The sequence below is a fragment of the Podarcis pityusensis genome, assembly GCF_964106645.2.
Source record: "Podarcis pityusensis genome assembly, chromosome: 5".
Taxonomy (NCBI): domain Eukaryota; kingdom Metazoa; phylum Chordata; class Lepidosauria; order Squamata; family Lacertidae; genus Podarcis; species Podarcis pityusensis.
Genome location: NC_138032.1, coordinates 13,901,391 through 13,926,014, shown reverse-complemented (window position 1 = coordinate 13,926,014; position 24,624 = coordinate 13,901,391). Strand labels below are relative to the sequence as shown.

Sequence of the window (24,624 nt, the reverse complement as noted above, 5' to 3'; positions counted from 1 at the left end):
GGCACTTATCGGATGTGACTCCGTAAACTAAGTACAGCTTCTGTGCATGCAAGATGCCAGCAGCACTCTTGCTAAAGTAGACGTAAGAGATAAACCCCAGAATAGTTCCTGCAGAGGTGTGAAGCTATCCACAACCTCCACTATATCAGACCTGGTTCACAAGCTACGCATTTTGGTTAGGAAATATTTTATGGCTGCAGCCCAGGGGCCAGAATCCACACAGACTGCTTCATCCATTATACATGCATGCCTAGCCTCATTGTTTTCAAGGAAGGAGTGCCGTAGCTGGCTAGACATTTATGATCTTCATTCCCCCCCATCCACTAGAGTGATTTCCTAGGGTTCTGAGCTGTAACCTACATGTGGAGGTGGTGGCCAATTAACATCCAATTTCCCCGTTGTCGCTTTCAGTCCAGGCACATGGATATGGGGCGGGGGGGCAGGAATACGACGGTTCCAGGAATTCAGAAAATGCAACAAGTGGTCAAAACAAATCAGAATCCGCAGGAGCTCTAAACCCTTAGCTGAAGCACAATTTTCACCTGCAAGGATCAAGTGCTTTTCTACTTTGATTTCTTTCACCTTAAAAATAAATGTCGTTTTCTTTTTCTTAATCTTAAAAGAAGTGGAAAAGCAAAATGTTTTTTTGTTTTGTTTTGTTAAAAAACACATGTAACTCTTTCCAACTCTTTTCACATTTGCACACTCCTCTCCTTAGGTAGGTGTGTGTCTTCTTTTTTGCCTCACAGCTAAAGATGCTTTAAGCCTCTCAATGTCTTTGGAACAAACACACCTGTGCCTGGTGTTCATTGTCGGGGACTCATTCAGCAGTTTGGAATGAGAAACCAGTTTCGGACTACAGCCAGAAGTTAGCCTGTTTTTAAACATGGACGTTAATAATTGCATGACACTAAAAACCAGCTGCCTGAGGCGCCCACCCCTCTCTAACTGACCGCAGGACTGGCCCCAATGAGTTGCCTAACAACTACAGGATGCATTTCCCTCCACTTCTGTCAAGAAAACAAATTGCAAGCTTCTAGCGGGATGGATGGGAACAGGAAAGTCTCACTGGGCAGGTGGTAGGAATAACAAGGCATCTGGTGGGGGCTTGCACAGTACTCACAGCTTAACAGGGTCAACTATTCATAGTGGCCAATGAGCGCAACAGCCTTGCTTGCAGCGAAAGCAACACATCAGAAACCTGAACCTATTTTTGTTCTCTCTTCCTCCTTTATATGTTAACAAGGAAAGGATAGGCGGGAGGGGAGGCGACGGTACTAAATGAAGATGTCTTTTGTTTGAAAAGCAGTCTATGCACGAGATGTTTGCAGGGAACTTGGTTTGTATTAATGCAAGAACGTAAGAAGAGCCCTGATGGATCAGTTAATCATAGATTTGTGGAATTGGAAGGGGGTTCATCTGGTTCATCTGCAATGCAGGAATCTAAGCTAAAGCATCCATGACAGATGGCCATCCGACCTCTTCTTGAAAACCTCCAAGGAAGGTTGCTTTCACCATGGCCCACAAGCTGGACCTTAGAACAACAGCTTTCCAACTGGAGCGCTTGCAGGCCAGTGTTTCCCAGTTGTCGGTGTTTATACTATATATTTTTAGATTTGCCTTGAGACAGTTTTTAAACCTTTTTTGTTGAGCTTTCCATCTTTAAGTTTGGAATAGATGAGTTGCTTTGGAAGACGATAATCAGGCATCTGCACAACATGACCAGTCCAACAAAGTTGATGTTGAAGAATCATTGCTTCCACACTGGTGATCTTTGCTTCTTCCAGGACACTGGCATGAGTTCGCCTGTCTTCCCAAGTGATGTGTAAAGGTGTCATGGGCTTTGAAGATGCTGAATCTCAGGACAAAAGGGAGAAACGTGCTAAGAGGAAGGCATGCTTGGCAAAACCTCACCATGATCAACTCCCACCTGGAAACCTATGTCCCCACTGTGAAAGGATGTGTGGATCCAGAATTGGCCCCCACAGTCACTTACGGACTCACTTTAGAACCGTGTTTATAGAAGACAATCTTACTCATCTACGAGTGATCGCAGAAGAAGAAGAACAACAACAACATCATTGCTTTCCCCATTTGCAGTTGCCAGCAACTGGTATTCCAAGGCATACAAACAGGGCCGGATCACCCACAAGGCAGACTGGGGCAGCCACCTCGGGTGGCAGAATCCTGTGGGGTGGAGCTGCCACCAGAGAACCAAGGAGAGGTGGTGCTGGCTTCTGGCGAGATCTTGCATGAGAGTTGCAGGAGATCTTGTGAAATCTCACCGGAAGACACTGCCATGTGACCCCAGTAAGCAAGGCTTGGGCAGGGGCAGGGGGAGGGCGCAGCAGCACCTTTCCATTTTGCCTCAGGCAGCGAAATGGAACAGGCCACTCCTGCCTACAGTGGAGTGGGAACCTAGGCATTGTGCTTCATAGCCACCGATTAACTTGAATTCACCTCCATGAATTTGGCCAGTCCTCTTTTAAAGCCGTCGCTATATCTGTGGGTTCAACCACAGAGCCTAGGACTTGCCGATCAGAAGGTCGGCAGTTCGAATCTCCATGAGGGGGTGAGCTCCCGTTGCTCGGTCCCAGCTCCTGCCAACCTAGCAGCTCGAAAGCAAGTCAAGGTGCAAGTAGATAAATAGGTACCACACCGGCGGGAAGGTAAACGGTGTTTCTGTGCGCTGCTCTGGTTCACCAGAAGCAGCTTAGTCATGCTGGCCACATGACCCGGTAGCTGTACGCCGGCTCCCTCGGCCAGTAAAGCGAGATGAGCTCTGCAACCCCAGAGTCGGCCACGACTGGACCTAATGGTCAGGGGTCCCTTTACCTTTTTATATCTTGTAGGATTGAGTTCCACAGGCAAGCTGCATGCAGCAAAACATTGCACACATGGGTGTGAAACCAGAAATGAGAAGAAAAGGGTGGCCTGTAGCAGGAATTCTGCTGCCTCCCCCCCTACTTTTCTAACCATTTGGTATAGTGCCGCCGCAGCCGCCGTTCTGCTGCTTCCGAGGAAAAAGGCTGAATGTTTTCCATTAAGCACAACATCTGCTTCTTTTGCAACAGCCAAACTTCACTGCTGGGGATGATGGTATTGGCACTCTTCATTTAACACTAATTGCACAGGCTTAAATTGTGGTTATTTTCCAACATGTGTAAATTAACACAGCAGCGATAAAGACAAAAGAGTGAACCTGGATTTGAAATTGTGGGAATTCCCCCCCCCCCCCGAGGGGAGGGAGGAACAGGTGGCAGAGAGCTGTGTATTCATGCATTCATGTGATGATGTCAGAGTCTACTGGAATCTATTTGACTGCCTAAGGCACAAAGTGCTAAGCACGTGTGTGTTTCAGCCAAGTTAACTGTTAAGAAACAGCAACAGCAACAACAGTTAGGAAACCAAATGTCTGAACGCTCCCCCTGTATCTCCACAAATGGAAGTACTGGAGAAATTGTTGCTGAGGGCTGTCGATGACAAGATTGCATATCATTACATATATTTAGGTGCCGGGTGAAAGTATTACTCCAGAGGTGGATTTAGGGCAGAACGGCTGGTTCCATTCTACTGGGTGCTGAGCTTAGGGGGTGCCCCAACAATGACATAGCGAAGGGAGCAGAACAGAAGGCAGGCGGGGGGCGATTTTGGCTGTGCAGGGTGCTGCTGAAATTTGAACGTCCATCATATCCTAACCCTGCCTTGTTTCTTCTGGAACAGCAGCTGCTGCTTCTGCCTGCAGATCCAGCTGTTGAGTGGAGTCCTCTTCAAGTTTTGGGAGCAAATCTGTGTGAGCTAAGGGAGGGTCGATGGCATGGTGCACAAAGACATAAGCCCTGCCCCATCCCTGCTAGTGGCAGTTTCAGTTCAAGGCTTCCTGCTTAAAGAGGGAAGTTCTGCAGGGATTCTGAGCATGTTCAGCTCAACAAACTTGGAATCCTAACTGTTGCATTCATGTGCTGTTCACTGCTCTGCATGCGGAGTGCCCCATGTAGGGTCTGGGATGTCCTCAGTCTGCAACCCTAGAGAGCTGGTGCCACCCATGCGGGAATGAATTAACATGGTTTTAGTAGAAATGCAACAAAGAATTATGTAAAAGTTGATTGACATTGGGTTAAATTGAAAAAAAAAATAAGGTTAATTGTTAAAACTATAGAATCAAAATTGAGAAAGATGGGAAGAACTTGCTGAAATAGTGAATTGAACTAGAATACAAAAAAAGGGAGGTGTGAGGAGGTCGATGAAATAAGTTAAGGAAAGGTAAAGATATGGAATATTGGATGTGTTTTTTTAGTTTCTTTTTTTGTCTGTTTTTTTTTTGCTGTACTATTGTATGGTTTTTATATGTTTTATGTGTTTTGTTATTGTTTTTTTGCTACCTTATTGTTATTTCTTTTTTTCTTCTGTAATTCTTAAACTTTTAATAAATATCATTTAAAAAAAAGAAGAAGAGAGAGCTGGTGCCACCCAGTGTAGACCAGTGGGTTCTCAAACGTTTTTCTCTGGGCTACACTTTCTGAATAAAAAGTTGCCTGTGCTACACTGAACTTTTTGTTGATAAGGAAACAAGAAGAAGAAGAAGAAGAAGAAGAAGAAGAAGAAGAAGAAGAAGAAGAAGAGGAGGAGGAGGAGTTTGGATTTGATATTCCGCTTTATCATTACCCGAAGGAGTCTCAAAGCGGCTCACAATCTCCTTTCCCTTCCTCCCCTACAACAAACACTCTGTGAGGTGAGTGAGGCTGAGAGACTTCAGAGAAGTGTGACTGGCCCAAGGTCACCCAGCAGCTGCATGTGGAGGAGCGGGGAAGCGAACCCGGTTCACCAGATTATGAGTCCACTGCTCTTAACCACTACACCATGCTGGCTCTCAACAACTCCTAGCAGTGCTTGGTTTATAACACAGACCACAACTACTTTATAATAGGCTCATGGGACACCCAGAAAGTATGAAACAGTGCAGCTACATAAGAACATGAAGCATTCCCCAGAGATTGTAAATGAGCCTCTTACAGAATGACACACACCTTAAGAATGTATACAAACTCAGTGAGAGGGGTGAGCTTGCAGTTCTACTTGATGCCCTTGCTCTCATTTCAAAAATATATCTATCTTCATTCTGCAATTTTTAAAAATATACTGTACTGTGCTATACTATCTCGAATGTTTAAATGTTTAAATGTTCAAATGTTTCTTTGATTGTCCTTGACTCTACTCACCACACTTGCCATCCTCTTCTGCCACACCAGTTTGAGAACAAACTGAACTGCTGAACTGGAGGAACCAATTGTGTAACTCAATACAGTGGTACCTCAAAAGTCTGTTTGACTTCCAAAACATTCAGAAACCAAGGTGCAGCTTACAAGTGACTGTAGGAAGATCCTGCAGCCAATTGGAAGCCTGGAAGCCACGCCAGATGTTTGGGTTCCAAAGAAAGTTCGCAAACCAGAACACTCACTTCCGGTTCGGGAGCCAAAATGTTTGAGTCTTTATTATTATTATTATTATTATTATTATTATTATTATTGATAATAATAATTTATTATTTGTACCCCGCACATCTGGCTGAGTTTCCCCAGCCACTCTGGGCGGCTTCCAACAAAGATTAAAAATACATTAAAATGTCACACATTTTAGGGCTGCCTTCAGATGTCTTCTAAATGTCAGGTAGTTGTTTATCTCTTTGACATCTGACATCTGTTGGGAGGGCGTTCCACAGGGCAGGCACCACTACTGAGAAGGCCCTCTGCCTGGTTCCCTGTAGCTTTGCTTCTTGCAGTGAGGGAACCGCCAGAAGGCCCTCGCCGCTGGACCTCAGTGTCCAGACAGAATGTTTGTCAACCAAAGTACGACAGGGGCGCCACACTCTTTGAGAACAAACTGATATAGAAAACCTGAACTGGATGGACCAATCATGTGACTCAGTATAAGACAGCTTCCCATGTTCTTCGCTCTAGCCACTATGCCTCACTGGCCCTCACATGCTCTCTCAAGCCCATCTGTCCGCAATAAGGAGCAACTTGATCTAATCCACAGGCTTTTAAAAAAACGTTAGCAGGATAATGCATGCGAAGTACGTTTAAAGCACCATACAAAAGCTTAGTATTCTTATAGGGTAGGGGGACTACTTTTGGAATGGCTGTGGACACAAATGCACTGCAGCTTTGCATCTTGAACGGAACCATTAATGCTGCAGAGGGCAGAAAATTCAACTGGTAGATGTAAGCATCATAGCACCGTATGTTGCCAGGGGAAGCTGCCCATGTCCCTGTGCAAAGTGCTTGTTGTGTGTTCATTAATGAGCAGAAAGGGAGACTTGATCTAGTTAATGCCGCTGATCGCATTAACGACGCAACACACACTATGTTTATTTTTTCCAAAGAGTTTCTCTTGCGGACTCCATAAGTAAATGGGAGAGCGAGCAAGGGAAAATGCTTCTGCTTCCATTATTTATCTCTCGAGATGAAACCCGCAGAAAAAAGGGGCACTCTTTGTTTTGCTATGCGCTCCCAGGATAAATAACAAAAACAAATAAATTATTTGCGCAGGAAGGCATCCTGTACATGCATCAAGAGTCAGCGGTCAAGTAAACAAAGCATGGTTATTTTGTTATCTCTTTCTGACATGTGAGCCGCACACGCACTCCTAGAACTATAGCTTTATTGCGAATTGGTGAATAGCCATTCCAAAAGGTGATGGAAAACCCTTTAAATTTCTCCAGTAGTTATCTGTTTTAATTAACTCATGCCGCACGGCAATGCTAGCTGTTTGTTTAAACAAATTTAGCACCAGCTGACGTGTAACTGTTGATCTAAGACCGAGAGTGCTGGGATTGTATGTGGAGGAGTCCCGTAGGGTTCATTAGAGGACTATGGTAGGCAATAGGAGGGCTCAGTTCACCACCACTGGATGTAGTTACAGCCTCCCTTCCAAATGGCTTTAAAAAGGAATTATACAAATCAGCTGAGCACTTCAAGAGGAGAAAGGCAACATGAAATGGTTGAAAGATAATATATCTGAAGAAGTGTGCATGCCCACGAAAGCTCATACCAATAACAAACTTAGTTGGTCTCTAAGGTGCTACTGGAAGGATTTTTTTTATTTTGTTTCGACTACGGCAGGCCAACATGGCTACCTACTTGTAAATATATCAAAAAGTTCAGCACAATTACTTCTGGACTGAACTGGCACAGTGGAGTTTATTTCTATCACACCACATGTGCTAATTGGCTTACCAATGCCAGGATGTCTGTTTTATCAACTCCTCTTTCTGTAAATGCCGCTGTCGGTAATGTAATTATCGCGGTCTGTGCTTTTCTGCACTTCATTTCCTTCTAACCTCGCTGTTCACAATGCTCTCCTTCCAAATAATGTACATCTGTACCTGCAACTTGGAATTAACCCTGCACCTGATGAAGTGGTCTGTGGAAGCTTATGCTATACTAAATGTGTTAGTCTTTAAGGTGCTACCAGGCTCTTAGCTGTTTACCCTGTTGCAAAGTTGCCTTACTCCCTACATTGCTTGATCTTTGTGGACTTACATGATTTCGGGAGAATTATCAGATCTGGCACAATAAAGATGTAGGCACATCAATCATTCCAAACAATTTGGCAATGGCTGTGTACACACACTTCCATTTGCTCTGCAATCCACCTCTGGTCTGGGAAGCAGTGTACACATTAACCATCCACTATTTCTCTTGCTGCTTCATATGAAATACTGAGTTTTGATGCGTTTGCATCCAAATCAGCCTTGATCCGAATTGAGAAAAAGGATGACCTAGCTGCGTTTAAAGTTGGCAATGTGTGAAAAGACTTGGTCATCTTGATGGGTTGCACGGGAAGAGTCTATCTCTATTTGGATGAACTCAAAGAGCACCACCCCCCACAAAAAAACAATGAGTGGTCTGGGCACAAATTTGCCAAGGCAAAATTTCAGGATGGTGATGTTCCTGAATTTTTCAGCAAACAGATTTGACCCCAGAGACAGACCTTTCCTTCCAAGAAACTGCTATATCTGCTGAGTCTTCAGCAATGACAATTTTTTTTTTTTTTACCTTCTGAATTTTATTCCAGACACGTTCTTTATCACTTTTCCTTCCTTCGAGGGTGTCCATGGCATCTGCCATTAGTGACTGCAGCTGTGACACCAAGATAAAAATTATCGGAATGGAATTCACACAGAAATAACTTCTCTAAATACACAGATTAAAACCTAATTAAAAAATCATTTGTACGCTGATGATTTTATTGCTCATCTTTCGCACAATGAACACCACCACCATCACCTCCTTCCTCTTCTCATCCACATTTGCCTTGTGTTATTGTGGGATGGATAATGCTCAACAATAAGGGTGTGTGTGTGTGTGTGTTTGGTGAAATATCCTGTCAGAAAATGTGCACTTAAGGAATTTTGGAGAAGCTTGCTTTGCAATGCACTATGTGTTTGTAAATATTAGAGTATTTCAGTCTCATTAATTTCAGCATGCGAGTGGAACACCTACTTAAATGCCTTCTACTGAGCTCAACAATCAACTCGAAAGTCTGCAACTGGCTAGGCTGTGTCGATTAAAAGAAACAAATACATTTATGAAAAAGGCTTTTCAACACCCCCCCCCCATGGGGCACTTAAGGTGGTTCATAAATAAACATTAAAAACGCAAACTGCAATCTAGCTTTTGGGCCACACATACATAGAAGCAGCACCCAGTTTGACTGAACTGAAGGATCAAATCAAACTGTTTACAGTTCTCGTTTTAACAAACTGGCAGTGTTCTAAAGGTGCAGCCAGGTGGGTTGCGATGTGAGAGATCAGTAAGATTTCTCTTAGTTAGAAAAAGGTATTTGCAGTGTTATGCTATCCTTTCCCTCTGTGGGTGCTATTAATGTGTTGCTGTTTGTTTGTTTTTAAAGTTAAATGTGGGAAGTCCAGATTATAGATCTCTTTCTGCATTACTTAAAAGTGGTGCCCTAAGGGAAAAGAAAAACAACTTGTCATAGAATATTCTGTTTGGGGGTTCTCTACGGCTGCCAGGTTTGGTAAAGAAAGATCGAAAGCAATGCAAACACTCCCAAGGTTTGTTGAAATTCTACCCTTGAGAAGGTCACTGTGTCTTCCGAAAGGTGAAGTTTGCAGCTGGGAGAGCCAGGTTTAAGTAATGGTTTCCCAGCATGTGCTTAAGCCATGATGTATGACTTGGTCTGCAAGCCATCCCAGAGGAGAAACCACCAGCCACTGCTCATTTGCATGCAGTAATTAATTTAGACGCATGCAAATGGAAAATTATCCATTGCGTTAGTTTGAAGCAGAGCACTGGGCTGTGTCTCCAGGACCAGCACATTTACTGGTGGTCTTCAGGGAAGTGTTTTTGTTGTTGCAGAGTCCCCTGGTGCTCCTGGGGTCATAATAACAACAAACGCACCCTTGCTTGGTGTAACCTCTCATTGCAATCAGTGGCGTAGTGTGGGGGGTGCAGGGGGGGCTGGCCGCACCGGGCGCAACATCTGGGGGGCGCACTCGCACTCGCAGCTCTCTGCCCCTACTGGGTTAGGGGGCGCAAATTACTTGCCTTGCCCCGGGTGCTGACAACCCACGCTACGCCACTGATTGCAATACTAACGGCCTGTGGAATGTTCTTGGGTGAGGATTTGAGCTGCTAGCAAATGCCTGGAGGATGCCAGTCTCAAATTCAGTTCTGCGGCAATTTGTGATTTTTTAAATTTTTTAAAATCCTCATGGAAATTTCTCAGCATTTCATCTGAAATTTCTCGGAATGCACACATTTTTGCATGCAGTTTTAACTGATATATACACCCATTTCCCCAAGCAATTTCCCTTAATACGATGCATGTTTGTTATTTTCAATAATATTTGAATTCTTATGCACACTTTACCCCAATGTATGCATTTCTGTACACATCCCTTGTCTGGAGAACCGCACCGCACAGTTTGGAGAAGCGCAAATTTTGAAGGATGCTTGTATTTTGGTTTGTATATTGTTTAGGAAAATGTCAGTTTGTTAAGCTTGCCTTTGGATGTGGGCTGAATCAAATTTCTTCCCCATCTGTACACACAGCCCCCTCTGTTCTTTTTTTTTAAATTTCCACTTGGGTGATGGCAGTGGACTGAGACACCCTAGCCCCACATCTCTTTGGTGTAAGCTCTAAAAAGCAAAACGAGCTTTGCAGAATCCGAATTACTGTGTTGCAGATGAGCAAGGTCTCAGGCCTCAAGGTCTCAAGGTCTCAGGCCTTTTGCAAGTTAGTGACTGTGATATTTACGGAAAGGTTATGGAGCTGAAATAAGACCAGGGGGTTAGTTGTGTTCCCTCTTTAACCAACATTCAACCTCTGCGGCCCAAACGTAACAGCTGTATTGGGCAGATTGGTGGAAACATTAAGGGCACAATTAGGGTTGCCATATTTCCGGACAAAGTTGTTAAGTTGTTTTTTTAAGGCAATCACCCAAAAACAGGGCCCGAGCCACCCCCCTCCCCAAACCTGGACATTTGCTTACAATAGTAAAATCTCCCCCGAATGTGCATGTAGGACATGTCTGGGATTTCCCAGACGTATGGCAACTCTAGGCATTCCCCTCACAGACCTACAATTCCCAGAGTAATTTAACAATCATCCCCACTTCTCTCAGGGAATTCTGGGAACTATGGCTCTCTGAGGGGAATAAGGCTCCCTTAACCAGGGCTGGATTAAGACCTCCCAAAGCACTTAAAAGGGTTTGGCACTCCCGTATATATCTAATTCAAAACTGTTAAATAAAATTTTCTTGTCCGAAACAAAACAGTAAGATGGGAAATAATGTTTATTTTTGTGTACTTGCACTTCATTTATATTTGAAAAATAAATAAATCTGTGGTGCCCCCGTGTTCTCTGGATGCTCTAAGCACACACTTATTTTGCTTAGCGGTTAATCCAGCCTTGCTCCTAACAACTCTTTTAGCTTTTATAGCTAATGGGAAGCCATGACATGCTCTCCAACATTTCTCCGATGAAAATAGGGGTGTCCTATTCCACAATATTATTAATCCTAATAATTGTACTATGTATATCCTGCCCACCTGGTTGGCTTGCCCCAGCCACTCTGGGTAGCTTCCAATATATATAAAATGTTTAATAAAACATTAAACATTAAAAAAACCCTTCCCTATACATGGCTGCCTTTAGATGGCTCGGGGGTTGGATAACTCCATACCCTCCAACCAGGGCTTCCCCCAAAAAACAAAAACACGTTTAGGGGTACTCTCATTTTCCTACTCATATTGAAATACTGCCCCTCAATGAGGGCAAACTTAGATTAACAAAATGTTTAGGGGTATGCGTCCCCCTGCGTCCCCCCCAAAAAAGCACTGCCTCCAACATTTCTCCAATGAAAATAGGGACATCCTAAGGAAAAGCGGGACGTTCCAGGATCAAATCAGAAACCGGGACAGCTTCTGTAAATCCGGGACTGTCCCTGGATAACAGTCAATTTAATCCGACCCCGGTGGCAGTATATGTCCTGGGGTAAAATCCTTAAAAAAGCTCAGCAACTTCAATCTTAAAGAAAGCTCAAGAACTTTGGGGATAAATCCTAAAAAAAGCTCAACTGCTATCCTAAAAAAAAGCTCTCAACCCTCACGCATGTTCACTTCATCAAATCTGGCCCTCTTTGGAAAAAGTTTGGGCACCCCTGGAAGTGATGTGAGAGTGCTTTAAACGGGACCTCTGACTGCCAGCAGCTCTCTGTCTCCTCAGGCAGAGGCCCTTCCCCATCACCTGCCATCTCAGGGGCCCAGATGTTGCTGGACCACAGCTCCCATTCTTCTTGATGACTGGCCATATAGCCGGGGCTGATGGGAGCTGGAGTCTAACAATATCTGGAGGGCATTTGTTTCTCCATGGAAACAGGGACCTTCAGTGTACAGAGCAGGTGCACTGCCGCTGAGCTTGAGCTTGTGAGCTTCCTGGTAGCATCTGCTTGCCTGCTGCGAGAAACAGTGTGGATCTTTCATTTTGATCTACTGCGGCTCAAATGTTCTTGTGCTTATTTCCCTTACATCCGCTGTAGAGAGTCCATTTCTTGCACATTCAGTGAACGATCTCTCAGTCAAATAAATAAATAAACAAACAAAGCTCCTTATTTTATTTTGTTTTAGGTGGTTCCCCCCGGTTCGTCTTGTACTCTTGATATTTACGCTACGGGATGCTAATAATTCTGTTTATAATGCACTTTGTTTCATAATGCAGGAAACACACCAACGCTCCTCATCCTCCACAATAAAGAGATCTGAGGGTGACCATTTTAAATGCCTCTTGAAGTGTGATATGCCTCTTTTGGGTTTAGCCCTCGCTTTGCCAAAATGTGCCCAGGTTTTCAAAGCAGCTGCTAATTTTTTTATTTTAAAAAATAGGTTCAAGAGGGGAAAGGCAGAAGAAAAAACAACAACATTGTGTTTTGTTCCTCTTGCTTGACAAGCAAACCCACACAGAAAGGACTGAAAACCAGATTGCTCACCAGTTCAGCATCCTGCTGGCTGATGTCTTGGAGGTAGGGGATAGTGGCGAGCTCCGCCATGGCTTGGTTGATCACTTGCGATTGCTCCTTGATGCGCTGCAAACGGCCGAGCAGGCTGGCGTGTTGCAGCTTCTCTATCACCCCCGAACATGCGCAGAAAGTCTCCTGGGCCCACAATGAAACGCAAAGAGGTTAGACAAGAGCTGAGGGACTCCATCTGGCTTTTGAAGAAGAAGAAGAAGAAGAGTTTGGATTTTATATCCCGCCTTTCACTCCCCTTCAGGAGTCTCAAAGCGGCTAACATTCTCCTTTCCCTTCCTCCCCCACAACAAACACTCTGTGAGGTGAGTGGGGCTGAGAGACTTCAAAGAAGTGTGACTGGCCCAAGGTCACCCAGCAGCTGCATGTGGAGGAGCGGAGACGCGAACCCGGTTCCCCAGATTACAAGACTACCGCTCTTAACCACTACACCACACTGGCTCTCTTTTGAAAATGGCTATTGTATTATTATTATTATTAATAATAATATTTATTATATTTCCATCCCTCCCTTCCTCACAAAGGAGTGACAATGCAGCAAAACATTCTCTCTCTCTCTCTCTCTCTCTCTCTCTCTTTCTCTCTCTCTCTCCCTCTCCCCCCCCACCACATTAATAAACATCTACCTACCTACCAGCAACATTTAAAAAGTGAGAACATTTAAGAGCAGTCACATGTTCACATAGGTCACAATGTCAAGCTTGCCAGAAACAGTATATTTCAACCAACAAATGCCTGGCTGAACAGGCTGTTTTTAAATTCCTCCTGAATGTGAATAATAAGGAAGGCAGTTGCACCTCACCAGGGCTGGCATTTCACAAATGGGGGGTGCCACCAAGAAGGCTCCACCAACAGATCCACTGATATCTAGGTAAAGGTAAAGGGACCCCTGACCATTAGGTCCAGTCATTTACCTTCCCGCCGGAGCGGTACCTATTTATCTACTTGCACTTGACGTGCTTTTGAAATGCTAGGTTGGCAGGAGCAGGGACCGAGCAGCAGGAGCTCACCCCGTTGTTGGGATTCGAACCGCCAACCTTCTGATTGGCAAGTCCAAGGCTCTGTAGTTTAACTGACAGCGCCACCCACGTCCCCTACCAATATATCTACATAGCCTCAATTAATTTGTCACCATTTTTTTAAAAAAAGCCTTCTAAAAGCAGTTCCATGTGTTCCAAACTAGATCCATTAATGGAAATCACGCCTCCTTACACTTTGGTTAAAAAAAAACCAACAGCTGTGAGGGTCCAAGGTGTGGTGATAGCCACTATCCCCCAATTTAGATGGTTTTAAATAGGGATTAGATTATTTCATGGGGGATTTGGCTGTCAGTGGCTACTAGTCCTGATGGCAGGATGCGACTTTCAGGATCAGAGCAATGCTGTCTATGTGGTGCTGCCCTCGAGGTTAAGAAATTGGCTACCTGATTTGGATAATGCTGGATAGTTATAGCAATTCTCTATGAACCTACTTTAGGTTCATAATGGAAGAAGCAACCTAATTCTCAGCTTTAAGGAGCGGGCGGGAAACCAGGGATTATAGCAGGTTGGATGCTGTCAGGGGTTGTGCTTCAGTGGCAACGAAAAATGCAGAAAGAGAGTGTAAATAACTGCTTCTGGCAGCAATAAGAGCCCACGGGGAGATGAAGCGCATGATGAGAATTACCTGAGCTACAGTGGAGTTCAAGAGGCTACTAAGCTGCAGTAAAGAAAATAATAAAGTGGCCAAGGATGAAGCTGGAACCACCTCATCCCGGTACAGTGAAGGTTAAGTAAATAGCAAGCTTAAATGGAGGCTTTGGGGCAACAGAATTGGATGATTTAGCAGGGGAAAGAGCTGAATGCCTGACAAATGGGAAGAAGGGGGAAAGAAAGAGAGCTGGCGCCAGGCTTCGGGGGGGGGGGGACACGGGCTTTTCATAAGGAGTACAAGGAGCTGGCATAGCAGGTGGAACAAGCACCAGTTTCCCCAATTTATATTGCAGGAAGGCAAACAACAATAACAAAACAGGGCTTCTGAGGCAAAGTGCAGGTGCCAATTGTCATGTCATGCTGCTCCTGAAAGAATGGGACTGGATGCTTGTCTGCTGCGTGGCCCAATGTAAGGTGCTTCCTTTGTGTCTAAAACCCTATATGACTTGTGATCCAGGTACTCACTTGAAAGGATGGCTCTTGCGTTTCCTTCCAGCTGATGGTTTAAAACAGGCATAGGCAAACTCGGCCCTCCAGATGTTTTGGGACTACAATTCCCATCATCCCTGACCACTGGTCTTGTTAGCTAGGGATCATGGGAGTTGTAGTCCCAAAACATCTGGAGGGCTGAGTTTGCCTATGCTTGGTTTAAAATCTACTTGGGAGGCTCTGCTGAAAGTTCCACCTGTAAATGCAGCCAGTCCCTCAGTGACTCGTGACAGGGCCGCCTTGGTTACGGCCCCGCAGGTATGAAACATTCAAGAGATTTGTCTTGCTCATTGAAATCTGTTTCATCTTGCCTTTGAGGACAGAAGGCTGTGTGGGTTGTGCAGTTCTTGTCCACCGTGGTTTCTGTATTGCCACGATCTTGTAGTTGAGCAGTGTGTTGGACCTTTCTGTGGTTTTAGTGTTAATTTTAATGTCATATTTAATTTCAGTCCTTGTATAGCACCCTGAAAACTTTAGCTGAAAGGCAGCCTAGAAGCACAATAAATGGATAATTGAATAATGTAGTGATTATCGCCCACATTTGGGGGGCAGTGGGCACATTTGGAACTTTGAGAAAGTGGTGAGGGCACCAGTAACAAAATGGCTGTTGCATCCCAAAGAGCAGAAAAAGAGTTGAAATGGTGTAGGCAAAAAAGGCACCCCCACTAGCCACTGCTGTCCTCATTCTTTGCACCTCTCTGTTCAGAACAGAAAGGGTGGGGTGTTCCAGTCCTGGCCTCCCGTGGAATGAAGCCATGTTTAAGGGTTTGTGTTCAATGTAGGAGAGGCTGAGCCAGTGCAAATAGGAACTGAGCAGAAAGTCAACAGTCTTTCACGCACTGCGGATTTCTGAGGGAATATTTGCTGAGATCTTTTTGCTAGTGCCCACAAGCACTGTGTTGGTGATCGCCGAAATAAGCACATTCATAAAGAAGAAACTGTAATGTGCGGCAACAAACCTTGGCCCACACTTGTTGGTAGTCTAGAAATGAATGAAACAAACAAACAAAAATGGTTTCTGGAATGCTAAAGATGCAGGAGTTGAATTTTGCATCCTTCAAATTTCTATCTGTTCACCAAAGGACTGCAAGCGTATTGTGAAGGAGGTCTTTGCCATGCTGTTGAAACAAAGTAGGGACTAAAAAGAAAAGAAAAGAAAAAAGCAGCACACACACCTAAATGCAGATGCCCACCACAATGAGTGCTATTTTGGAGTGGAAAATGATTTCCTAACTACATGCCACAGCATACCGTTGAAGGAGTCACTTTGGGCTGTAACTCCCATTAGCCTCATGCAGCATGGCCAATAGTCAGAGATGAGGGGAGTTTTAATCCAAGAACACCTGAAGGGACTAGGGTCTGGGAAGACTGCGTGGGAAAATTACCCATAATAGCAATTTCCTTTAATCCTTATATGTTGACAACCAGCAGAGAGCACTAGACGGATAGGTCTCCCGTGATAAAATGTGTGTGACATGTTTTGGCAGAACTCTCTTTTTTTTTTGTTGCTGGAATATTCGTGCTACATTTTTTCAGTTTTGAAATCTCAAGGCAGGCAATGATTTATCGGTACTCTGAGCTAAGCAATGAATGCAGCCGAAATGAATTAAGGTGGTGGAGTTCCTGGGTAGTTCTATGGGAGGTCCCATGTACATCCGATTCCACGTGATGGCTGGGTGCATTGCAGTGCGCTTGGCAGTACTAGTGCCAGAGGCAGGGCAGCTAGAGAGGCAGAATCAGAAGTCTAATCCCGTGAATTCTGCAGGGATATGATCTACGTGTACATGTACCTGTGATGGCCTGGGAATTGGATTCAGAGGCTGAACCTGAGGAATCCCAGCCTGCACAGGAGTCCCCGCCTCCAGGACCGGCTGAGCCGGGGCTGGGGCTTGAACCTGAAGGGCCCTCACCTGTGCCGGATCCTCCGGAGCAGACACCAGCTGAATCTGCTCTGACTCCGGAGGTGATCGAGGACCCATTGCCTGCAGGTGCTCCACTCTCAGCCTCGTCAAGGGAAGGTGAGGTTGCCTCTGGGTCCAGTAACCCTCCAGCCTCTCCTGAGCTGCAGAGGCTCAGGGCAGAGAGGCGGAGGGAACTAAGTTCTCGCAGGAGGAGTGCTCACCTCCAGGCCAGGAGAAGCGAGTCACCTGTGGACCGGGGCCGCCCTATGCCTCAGAGGAGATAAAAGCCAGCCAGCCCAGAGCCAGGTTGTGGGAGCAACATTGTTGGTAACCTGTTCCTGCTGGCACCCTGTCCTGCTCTTCTGCCAGAGTTCCTGACCACACCCGACTCCCCACCTTGGACCCCGCTTCAGCCTTGACAGACAGCCTCCACACCACACCCTCGACCTCGGACTAGACTCGGACCACGCCGCATGGTAACCCCCTGGGACCAGCACAGTACCCATGATTTGCTCCCATTTTGGTGATGGGCTCTTTTTCAATTTATTGCTACTTGCCCTGACCCATATTTATTTATTTACTGATGGCGTCCTACCTTACCCCCGAATTGAAGCACAATTTAAACATGAAGTAAGACATGAAACCGTTAAAAAAGAAGAGGAAAGCCCCCCCCCCCAGATATAAATGCAACAAAACAGAATCTGCTATACCCCAAAAGTTAAACACAGATTTAAGAAACAGAGGGACGGACTAGCTAAGTTATTGAAAAGGCTGGGTGAACAGAAAGGCGGCAAAAATCCCTCTCTAAGCAGGAAGACTCCCTTGGAAACTGAAGTCCAGGGAGCCCAACTAAAGCCAAACCCATAAAGCAGTTGAGCAGAAACACCGAGCTGAAGCAGACCGACCGAGAAAGTATGAGGAGCCCTGATAGATGAGCCCAAAGGCCTATGGGAGTCCAGCATTCCTTTCTCACAGTGGCCAACCAGATGTCCAAGGAAGGTCCATAAGGACCAACCAGATAGTCGTGGAATGCCGTTAGTAGGCCATGAGTGCAGTAACACTCTCCCATTTGTGATCCCCAGGCGCTGGTATTCAAAGGCATACTGCCTCTGGTTCTGGAGGTAAAATAATCACCCTGACTAGAAGTCACTGATAGCCTTATCTTCCATGGATTTGTGCATCTAGGTCTTCTAAGTTGATGGCCATTGCTATATCTTGTTGTTTCTGATCCCAGAGTTTAACTATCTGCTATGTGTTTTGGCACAACCGGCTTACAGATTTGGGCTGCTAATTAGTTCTCCCCCCCCCCCCTTGTGTCCTGAGATGCCTCCACCATTGCCTTTCAAAGAGAAAACTAGCTGAGGTTTGGGAGATCTTACAGAAAATAATTGCTTCTTTTCAACTGTAGTGTATTCCCCCCCGCTTCCCAACTATCTTTTTGTAAAACCCATGAGAAATTCAAAAAGCTAATAGAAGGTAACTGGAAGGAAAGTGTTCTATAAAGCACATTCTTCCATGGAATAAGTATTAAGGCTGATAAATAATAGCTGCAAATATAATTCAAACAAAAAATTGGACTACTTCCACAGGAAACAGAAGTGTCCAATTTCATCAGTGTCTAGACAGGAATGACAGAGCAGTTCTTGTCCTGTAGTACCATCTTTAGATTGCTTTATAATCAGGTTTTGGGGTTGGGTTCTCACTTTTCATCATCATTATGGAAAAAGATTTTCCCTTCAGTTATGTGTCCTGTTCCTTTTCTGATCATATGAGTGGCAATGTTCTTTCAAAATAATTGATAAACAGGTTCATTTTCAAAATATCGCCCCCCCCCCAAAAAAAGGGAGAAAAGAAGCCATTCCACCATATTGTATAATGTTTGGTTGTTATAAAATGGCTGCTTTGGGTTTTAAGGGCTCTCCTCATAGAAGGGTCCGTTTTCATGGGAAGGTCAAAAGTACAAGTGGTTGTTCTACTCAGGATCTATTGAACAGAAGGTCAAAAGTTCAGTCTAGGAATGTGGCCGTTAAGGGGAAATGGACACTTAACTAGGAGTTTACTATCCTTATAATTGGCTAAAAGGCTGGGGGGAAGGAGTGAAAATATGGTACATGAGCTGAGTTGAAGAAAAGTGCTCTTCATAGATTTGAAGAGATGGAATTCAAGAGCTGCATGAAAGAGAAAGGGCTGAAACACCAGAGAGAGCAGGGACACTGGAAAGTGGTAGGGAAGTCCGCTCACCCCTTCTGGTGCGGTGCCGTGGCGGGACGGCAGAGGCCTCTCCATGGCCCTGATGATGGAATCATGCCACTTGAGTCCCGCTTGGATAGGGGGCGTGGGCATAAGCTCGTGCTGCCTATCAGAAGCCGGATCATAGCCTACATCCTTGATTGGCAAATGAGCTGGAAGGCTTCCCTTGGGTCCACTCCCTGGCCATTTAAATAGCCTTCACCTGGGTCCCTACCTGTTTCCCCCTCACCGGGTTCCCCCAACCACCCTTCTTGGATTCAAGCTGACTGTTAAGGAATTTGTTGTGGCTACGGTGGTTGCTGTTCTATGGGGCCAGGTAGGAATTTGTCCACCAAGCCAATTGGCTCTAACCCAGTGGTTTTGCCTACCTCATAGCAATTGGTTCTAACCAATTGGCTCTAACCTGGTGGTTTTGCCTACCTCATAGCAATCGTCACAACTGGGTTAGGCATTGGGGCAATCCTTTGTCCTGGATGGAGGGGAGGTTGTGCCCCTCCAAACGCTGGGGTATCCTGTTAAAGGGAACCAGGGGGACTGGTCATGCCTGCATGCCCAGGCAGATCCAGGGTTGAGGATGCTCCCCCAGATGGCGGTCCCTGGGGGGGGACTCTATTTGATGTAAGACTTATGAACCCCCCCTGCCTGGAATGACCTACACGTCACTTCTGGTGGGCGGGCTGGAAGTACCGTATTTTTCGCTCTATAAGACGCACCAGACCACAAGATGCACCTAGTTTTGGGAGGAGGAAAACAAGAAAAAAAATACTCTGGATCAAGAGGGATCGCTGTGCAGCAAAAGTAGCGATCCCTCTTGCTGTTCTGGCTTCTGGGATAGCTGCGCAGCCTGCATTCGCTCCATAAGACGCACACACATTTCCCCTTACTTTTTAGGAGGGAAAAAGTGAGTCTTACAGAGCAAAAAATATGGTATTTTGATTGCCTAATGCCCAAGCCAAACCTCTTTCATCTGTATTCAATAAAGTTGTGGTCTGTTTTGATCCAAACCAGTCTATGTGGTCCTTTATTTGTCTGTGGGCTGGGGGACTAGGGAGCACGATGCATGGATCCTGCAACACAGCTGGACCCAGAGGTAGTAGGAAGGACAGAGCCAGAAGACCACAAAGGGCCACAGACAAGATTATAAATTGTTTTTATATGCAACAACAGTAGCAAGAATATTATTGGCACAAAAATGGAAGCAAGAAGAATTACTGACGAAAGAAGAGTGGCAAATGAAATTAATGGACTATGCAGAATTAGATAACTTAACAGGAAGGATTCGAAACCAGCGGGATCAGAGATTCTTAGAGGACTGGAGTAAATATTTGAACTATCTGAAAAGGAATTGTGATAAGCAGATTACGCTAGTAGGACTGCAAGAAGTTCCGTAAGGAGGACTTTGTGAAATATTGCAAGGAAGACTTTGAAAAGAATTGCTAGTTAAGGTCAATTAAAAGTAATAGAGGAATTAAGAAATGCAGAACAAGTGATAAAGAATGGAACCTCTTCAGAGGTTGTTGACGGAAGTCTAAAATACTGTATAAGATAAGAAGTTATGTTAAATGATTGCTGGAACTGATATGTGTATATGTGTGTGTGCGTGTGTGTGTATATATATGACCACAAAGGGCCCATATGCTGAACTGCAGGATTCAAAATTGTTTTGGTTGAGGCAACAGTTTAGAATAGCAATAGATCAGAGGTGAGGAACCTCCAGTCTATGGATCAAATGTAGCCTGCCTTTGCATTTGCTCAGTGAGGCCATTTTGGTGAAGCCATTCTTACCCAACCTACACCTGAAATCATATGTGACATCAGGTGTGGGGCAGGTAACAGCAGGACTTCGGAGGAACAACTGGAAGCTCAAAGTGACTTCCCAGTTGCTTCTTTCCTGGAGCAACCCCCCCCCTCAGCACTGCTCTTTGAACCTCCAAAAGCAGGTGGTTCAAAGAAAAGCATGGGGCTGCTGGAAAACTCTTTCCCCCATGCTGCTCTTCAAATCTCAGACTTATGGAGGCTTAAGGAGTAGTTCGGAAATTGTTTTTATGAAGGGATGCTCTTTGAACCACCCGTTTTTGGAAGTTCAGAAGCAGCACGGGGATATTCGAAAACGGTTTGTAAACATTGCAATACTGCACTTAGAAGTCCTGACAATCGAGACTTCAGAGTTCAGCACCAACACCATTGGCCCCACCTTCCTACCTGTCAAATTTGGCCCGCCAGTGGTCAGGGAGATTAAGCTGTGGCCCATTGGCTGGAAAAGGCTTCCTGCCCCCGGTATAACTGGATGCACGTATCTCTTGAGGGAGTGGGTGGTGCTGTGGTCTAAACCACTTAGCCTTTTGGGCTTGCGGATCAGAAGGTCAGCAGTTCAAATCTCTGTTTATTTTTATATTTATATATCTCTATTTTTTATTTACTCTTATGGGTAAAAGCAGGGACACGGGTGGCGGTGTGGGTTAAACCTTCTGATCGGCAAGTCCTAGAGCCTAGGACTTGCTGATCAGAAGGTTGGCGGTTCGAATCCCCGCGACGGGGTGAGCTCCTGTTGCTCGGTCCCTGCTCCTGCCAACCTAGCAGTTCGAAAGCACGTCCAAGTGCAAGTAGATAAATAGGTACCACTCCGGTGGGAAGGTAAACGGTGTTTCCGTGCGTTGCTCTGGTTCGCCAGAAGTGGCTTAGTCATGCTGGCCACATGACCCGGAAGCTGTACGCCGGCTCCCTCGGCCAATAAAGCGAGATGAGCACCGCAACCCCAGAGTCGGCCACGACTGGACCTAATGGTCAGGGGTCCCTTTACCCTTTTTACTATAAAAGTAGCTCTCCCCCTCAAATTTTTTTTGTTGCCTTATATAAACCTTAAGTACAGTGGGACCTCGGGTTACAGACACTTCAGGTTACAGATGCTTCAGGTTACAGACCCCGCTAACCCAGAAATAGTACCTCGGGTTAAGAACTTTGCTTCAGGATGAGAACAGAAATCGTGCGGCGGTGGTGTGGCGGCAAGCAGGAGGCCCAATTAGCTAAAGTGGTACCTCAGGTTAAGAACAATGGCAATCACTTCTGGATATTGGAAACAGAGCACTTGTTCATTTCAGCAGTTGTGGAAATAAGAAGGCAGTTGCCACATGTTCTGCAGGAGCTAAATTATAGTGCTGCTGGATTATAATTCTGTGTTTTCCGAATTTTCTAAATTATAATACTGCATTTTCGCAACAGCATGGCAAAGCCATTCGTCACAAGCAGCTCATTCATTTCGGCAGCAGCAGAAGCAAGAAGGCAATTGCTGCAGGAGCTAAATTATAGTGCTGCTAGATTATAATTCCGCATTTCCTGAATTTGCTCAATTATAATACTGCGCTTTCACAACAGCGCGGCAAAGATTTGCAGTTGTCTGCAAACATTTAGCTAGCGTTTTGTCCTTGTTGAGGACTACATGGGAAGCTTGGGGTGATAGCCATGCCTGAAATAGCAGTATGAAACCTCATTACTCGCCTTCAGCAAAATATATACCATTTATTGTAAGGGATGGGAACCGTATTAAAAATATTATCATACTCACAGTCAGTTTGGTGCCTCTGATGAAATCCATTATTGGCAAGATTCTTTTTCCAATTGTCTCCAGGTGTCTCCTTGCTTCTTCTTTTGTAAGAGGACTGAATGGAGCTTTATGCTCTAGGGAGGTATAAAAGAAGCATTATTTAACAGAACCAACAGCTGTGGACAGAATCGCATTGAAAAGATAACTCCCTGTTGTGTGGAAACTTAATCCCAAGGCTCCGGAAATGGATTAGTCATGACTTGCTGGTTGCCAAATGTCTCATTTTACCACATGGTTGAGGAACCTCAGGCCTGAGGGTTGGATGTGGCCCCCTGAGCATCACCACCTGGCCCTCAGGGCTCTTCCTCAGCCATGCCCTGCTCTGAGCCCTCCTTGAGTTCTTTTGTCTGGCTTAGAACATGTCATCCATCCATCCAAGACAGCAATATAATACTTGCGAAAATGACCAAACCAGGAGATACCCGTTCATCATCAATTGTCTATGTGCGAGAGAGAATCCACATTTGTTACCTGAAAATGTCGGCAGCTTTCTGCTGGACATCTTTTCCAGAAATTTCCCAACTTCCTTGTTTTTGAAGCCCAGGGTCAGCAGATAACACTGGGGAGAAGGGCAAGACCAGTTGGCCGTCTGTGGCAAACTGTGAAGTCCATGAGGGTCTGAAAAATAAGAGGAGGATGCAGAACATGCACAGTGGTCTGTGGGGTTGTTCAAAACACCACTCAGTTTTTCCACCTTTATATGAAGAGAACTCTAAAAATCAATGACACAAATAAATAGCACAAGCACTTCCAGAGCCCGGGGGGGCGGGGGGGCGGGCACGCGGCATGTTCCCCGTTCTGGTGTGATTTTTTGTTTTCCATTTTGGATTCACGATTCCGCCCTCCCCATAATGTGAAATTAATATGTAAACTGAAAGCCAGCGCAGAAATATCCTAAAGGAAATTGGTATCCAAATCAATGGGGTAAAAAGCCCTTAATTAATCATGGCCGAACCATCCCTCATGTTGTAGGGTGTCAACCTTGTCACCTGTATATATGTATTCCACATAGTCGGGGTGCTTTCTGGTGAAAGCTTCCTTCAACTTGTCTACCTCTTCAGCCTTTACTTTAGCTGCAAATGGCGTGTACATCACGGAAAAACATTCGGCTCTTGTGATGGCCTCCTCAATCATAGCCTTAAAAAAGAAGAAGGAAAGAAAGAGATATGATACAGGCTATCTCTGTGTGTGTGTGTTTATTTAAAAAAATATGTGATCTGCTATTAAAGAAGGGGGAGAGGGAGGGGGGAAAGGAGGAAAGAGGAAAATGAAAAATAATTACCTTCATGGATGATATTTCCCCCTTAATAATTGCACAGTCATGCAAAGATAACATATTTTGGGTTTGAATATTAATTAGAGAAAAATTCAAATTAGTTCCAGAATGCATTGCCTATCTCGCTCTCGGAAAATCAATTTTAATGTAGAAAAAGAACATTTGTAAACAGTTTTCACTGCGGCAGGTCTGCGCCTTGCATGGGAAGAATAAAGGCATTAGGCAAATTATCTCCAAGATAATAAGAAAATGAATTTTAGTTTCTCTGAAGGTCATATCTACACCCACTGGAGAGTTTGTTCAAAGCTTGGAGAATTGATCTAAATTTAGGCTGTTTCAAATGTGGATTATCCAGATATAAGAGACAATACACAGGGTATAATGAAGGGGCAAGCAATTTATAATCCATTTATGAAGAACATTTATGCAGTGGAGCCTGTTCTGTTAGGGCGATTGGGTCGCTGCCCCACCAATCAGCTGACCCCAAGCTGCCTGCCTTTGTTCAGCCAGTCCAAGGGGTAACACTGCTTGCCAACTTCCTTGTCTTCTTTTCAAGGGGCATTCACACTGCACAAGGGATTGATCCAGGGACACATTATCTAGCCAACTGCGCAGAGAGCCTTGTAGCATTCAAGCTGCATGTGCTTTGTATGTCTCACCCGTATCCTACAGCTTCTATGCACAAAGGGTCTGTGTGCAAGGTTCGATTGGTGTGGAGCCACTGGGAGGAATCCCGGTCTCCTTCCACGCAGGGTGGATTTGATTTAAACTGTTGTATTGTGGGAAAGATGGGCGACAGACACAGCTCTTTTAAGTAACAGCTCTTTATTACAGCAGTTAGCGCTGCTCTAGGTCTCTCTGAACAA

General features: G+C 45.0%; 1 protein-coding gene and 1 long non-coding RNA gene across 2 annotated transcripts in view; both read right to left on the bottom strand.

Moving 5' to 3' along the window:
* The window catches only part of LOC308478528, a 578,068-nt gene that overhangs the window by 135,975 nt on the left and 417,469 nt on the right, over positions 1–24,624 (bottom strand). The window lies entirely within an intron of this gene.
* SPATA16 (spermatogenesis associated 16) overlaps positions 1–24,624 on the bottom strand; it is a 147,035-nt gene that overhangs the window by 31,074 nt on the left and 91,337 nt on the right. The window contains 5 exon segments of the mRNA XM_081008379.1: positions 8,058–8,141; positions 12,512–12,676; positions 22,444–22,556; positions 22,954–23,100; positions 23,472–23,619. Of these exon segments, the coding sequence (XP_080864505.1) occupies positions 8,058–8,141; positions 12,512–12,676; positions 22,444–22,556; positions 22,954–23,100; positions 23,472–23,619 (657 nt within the window).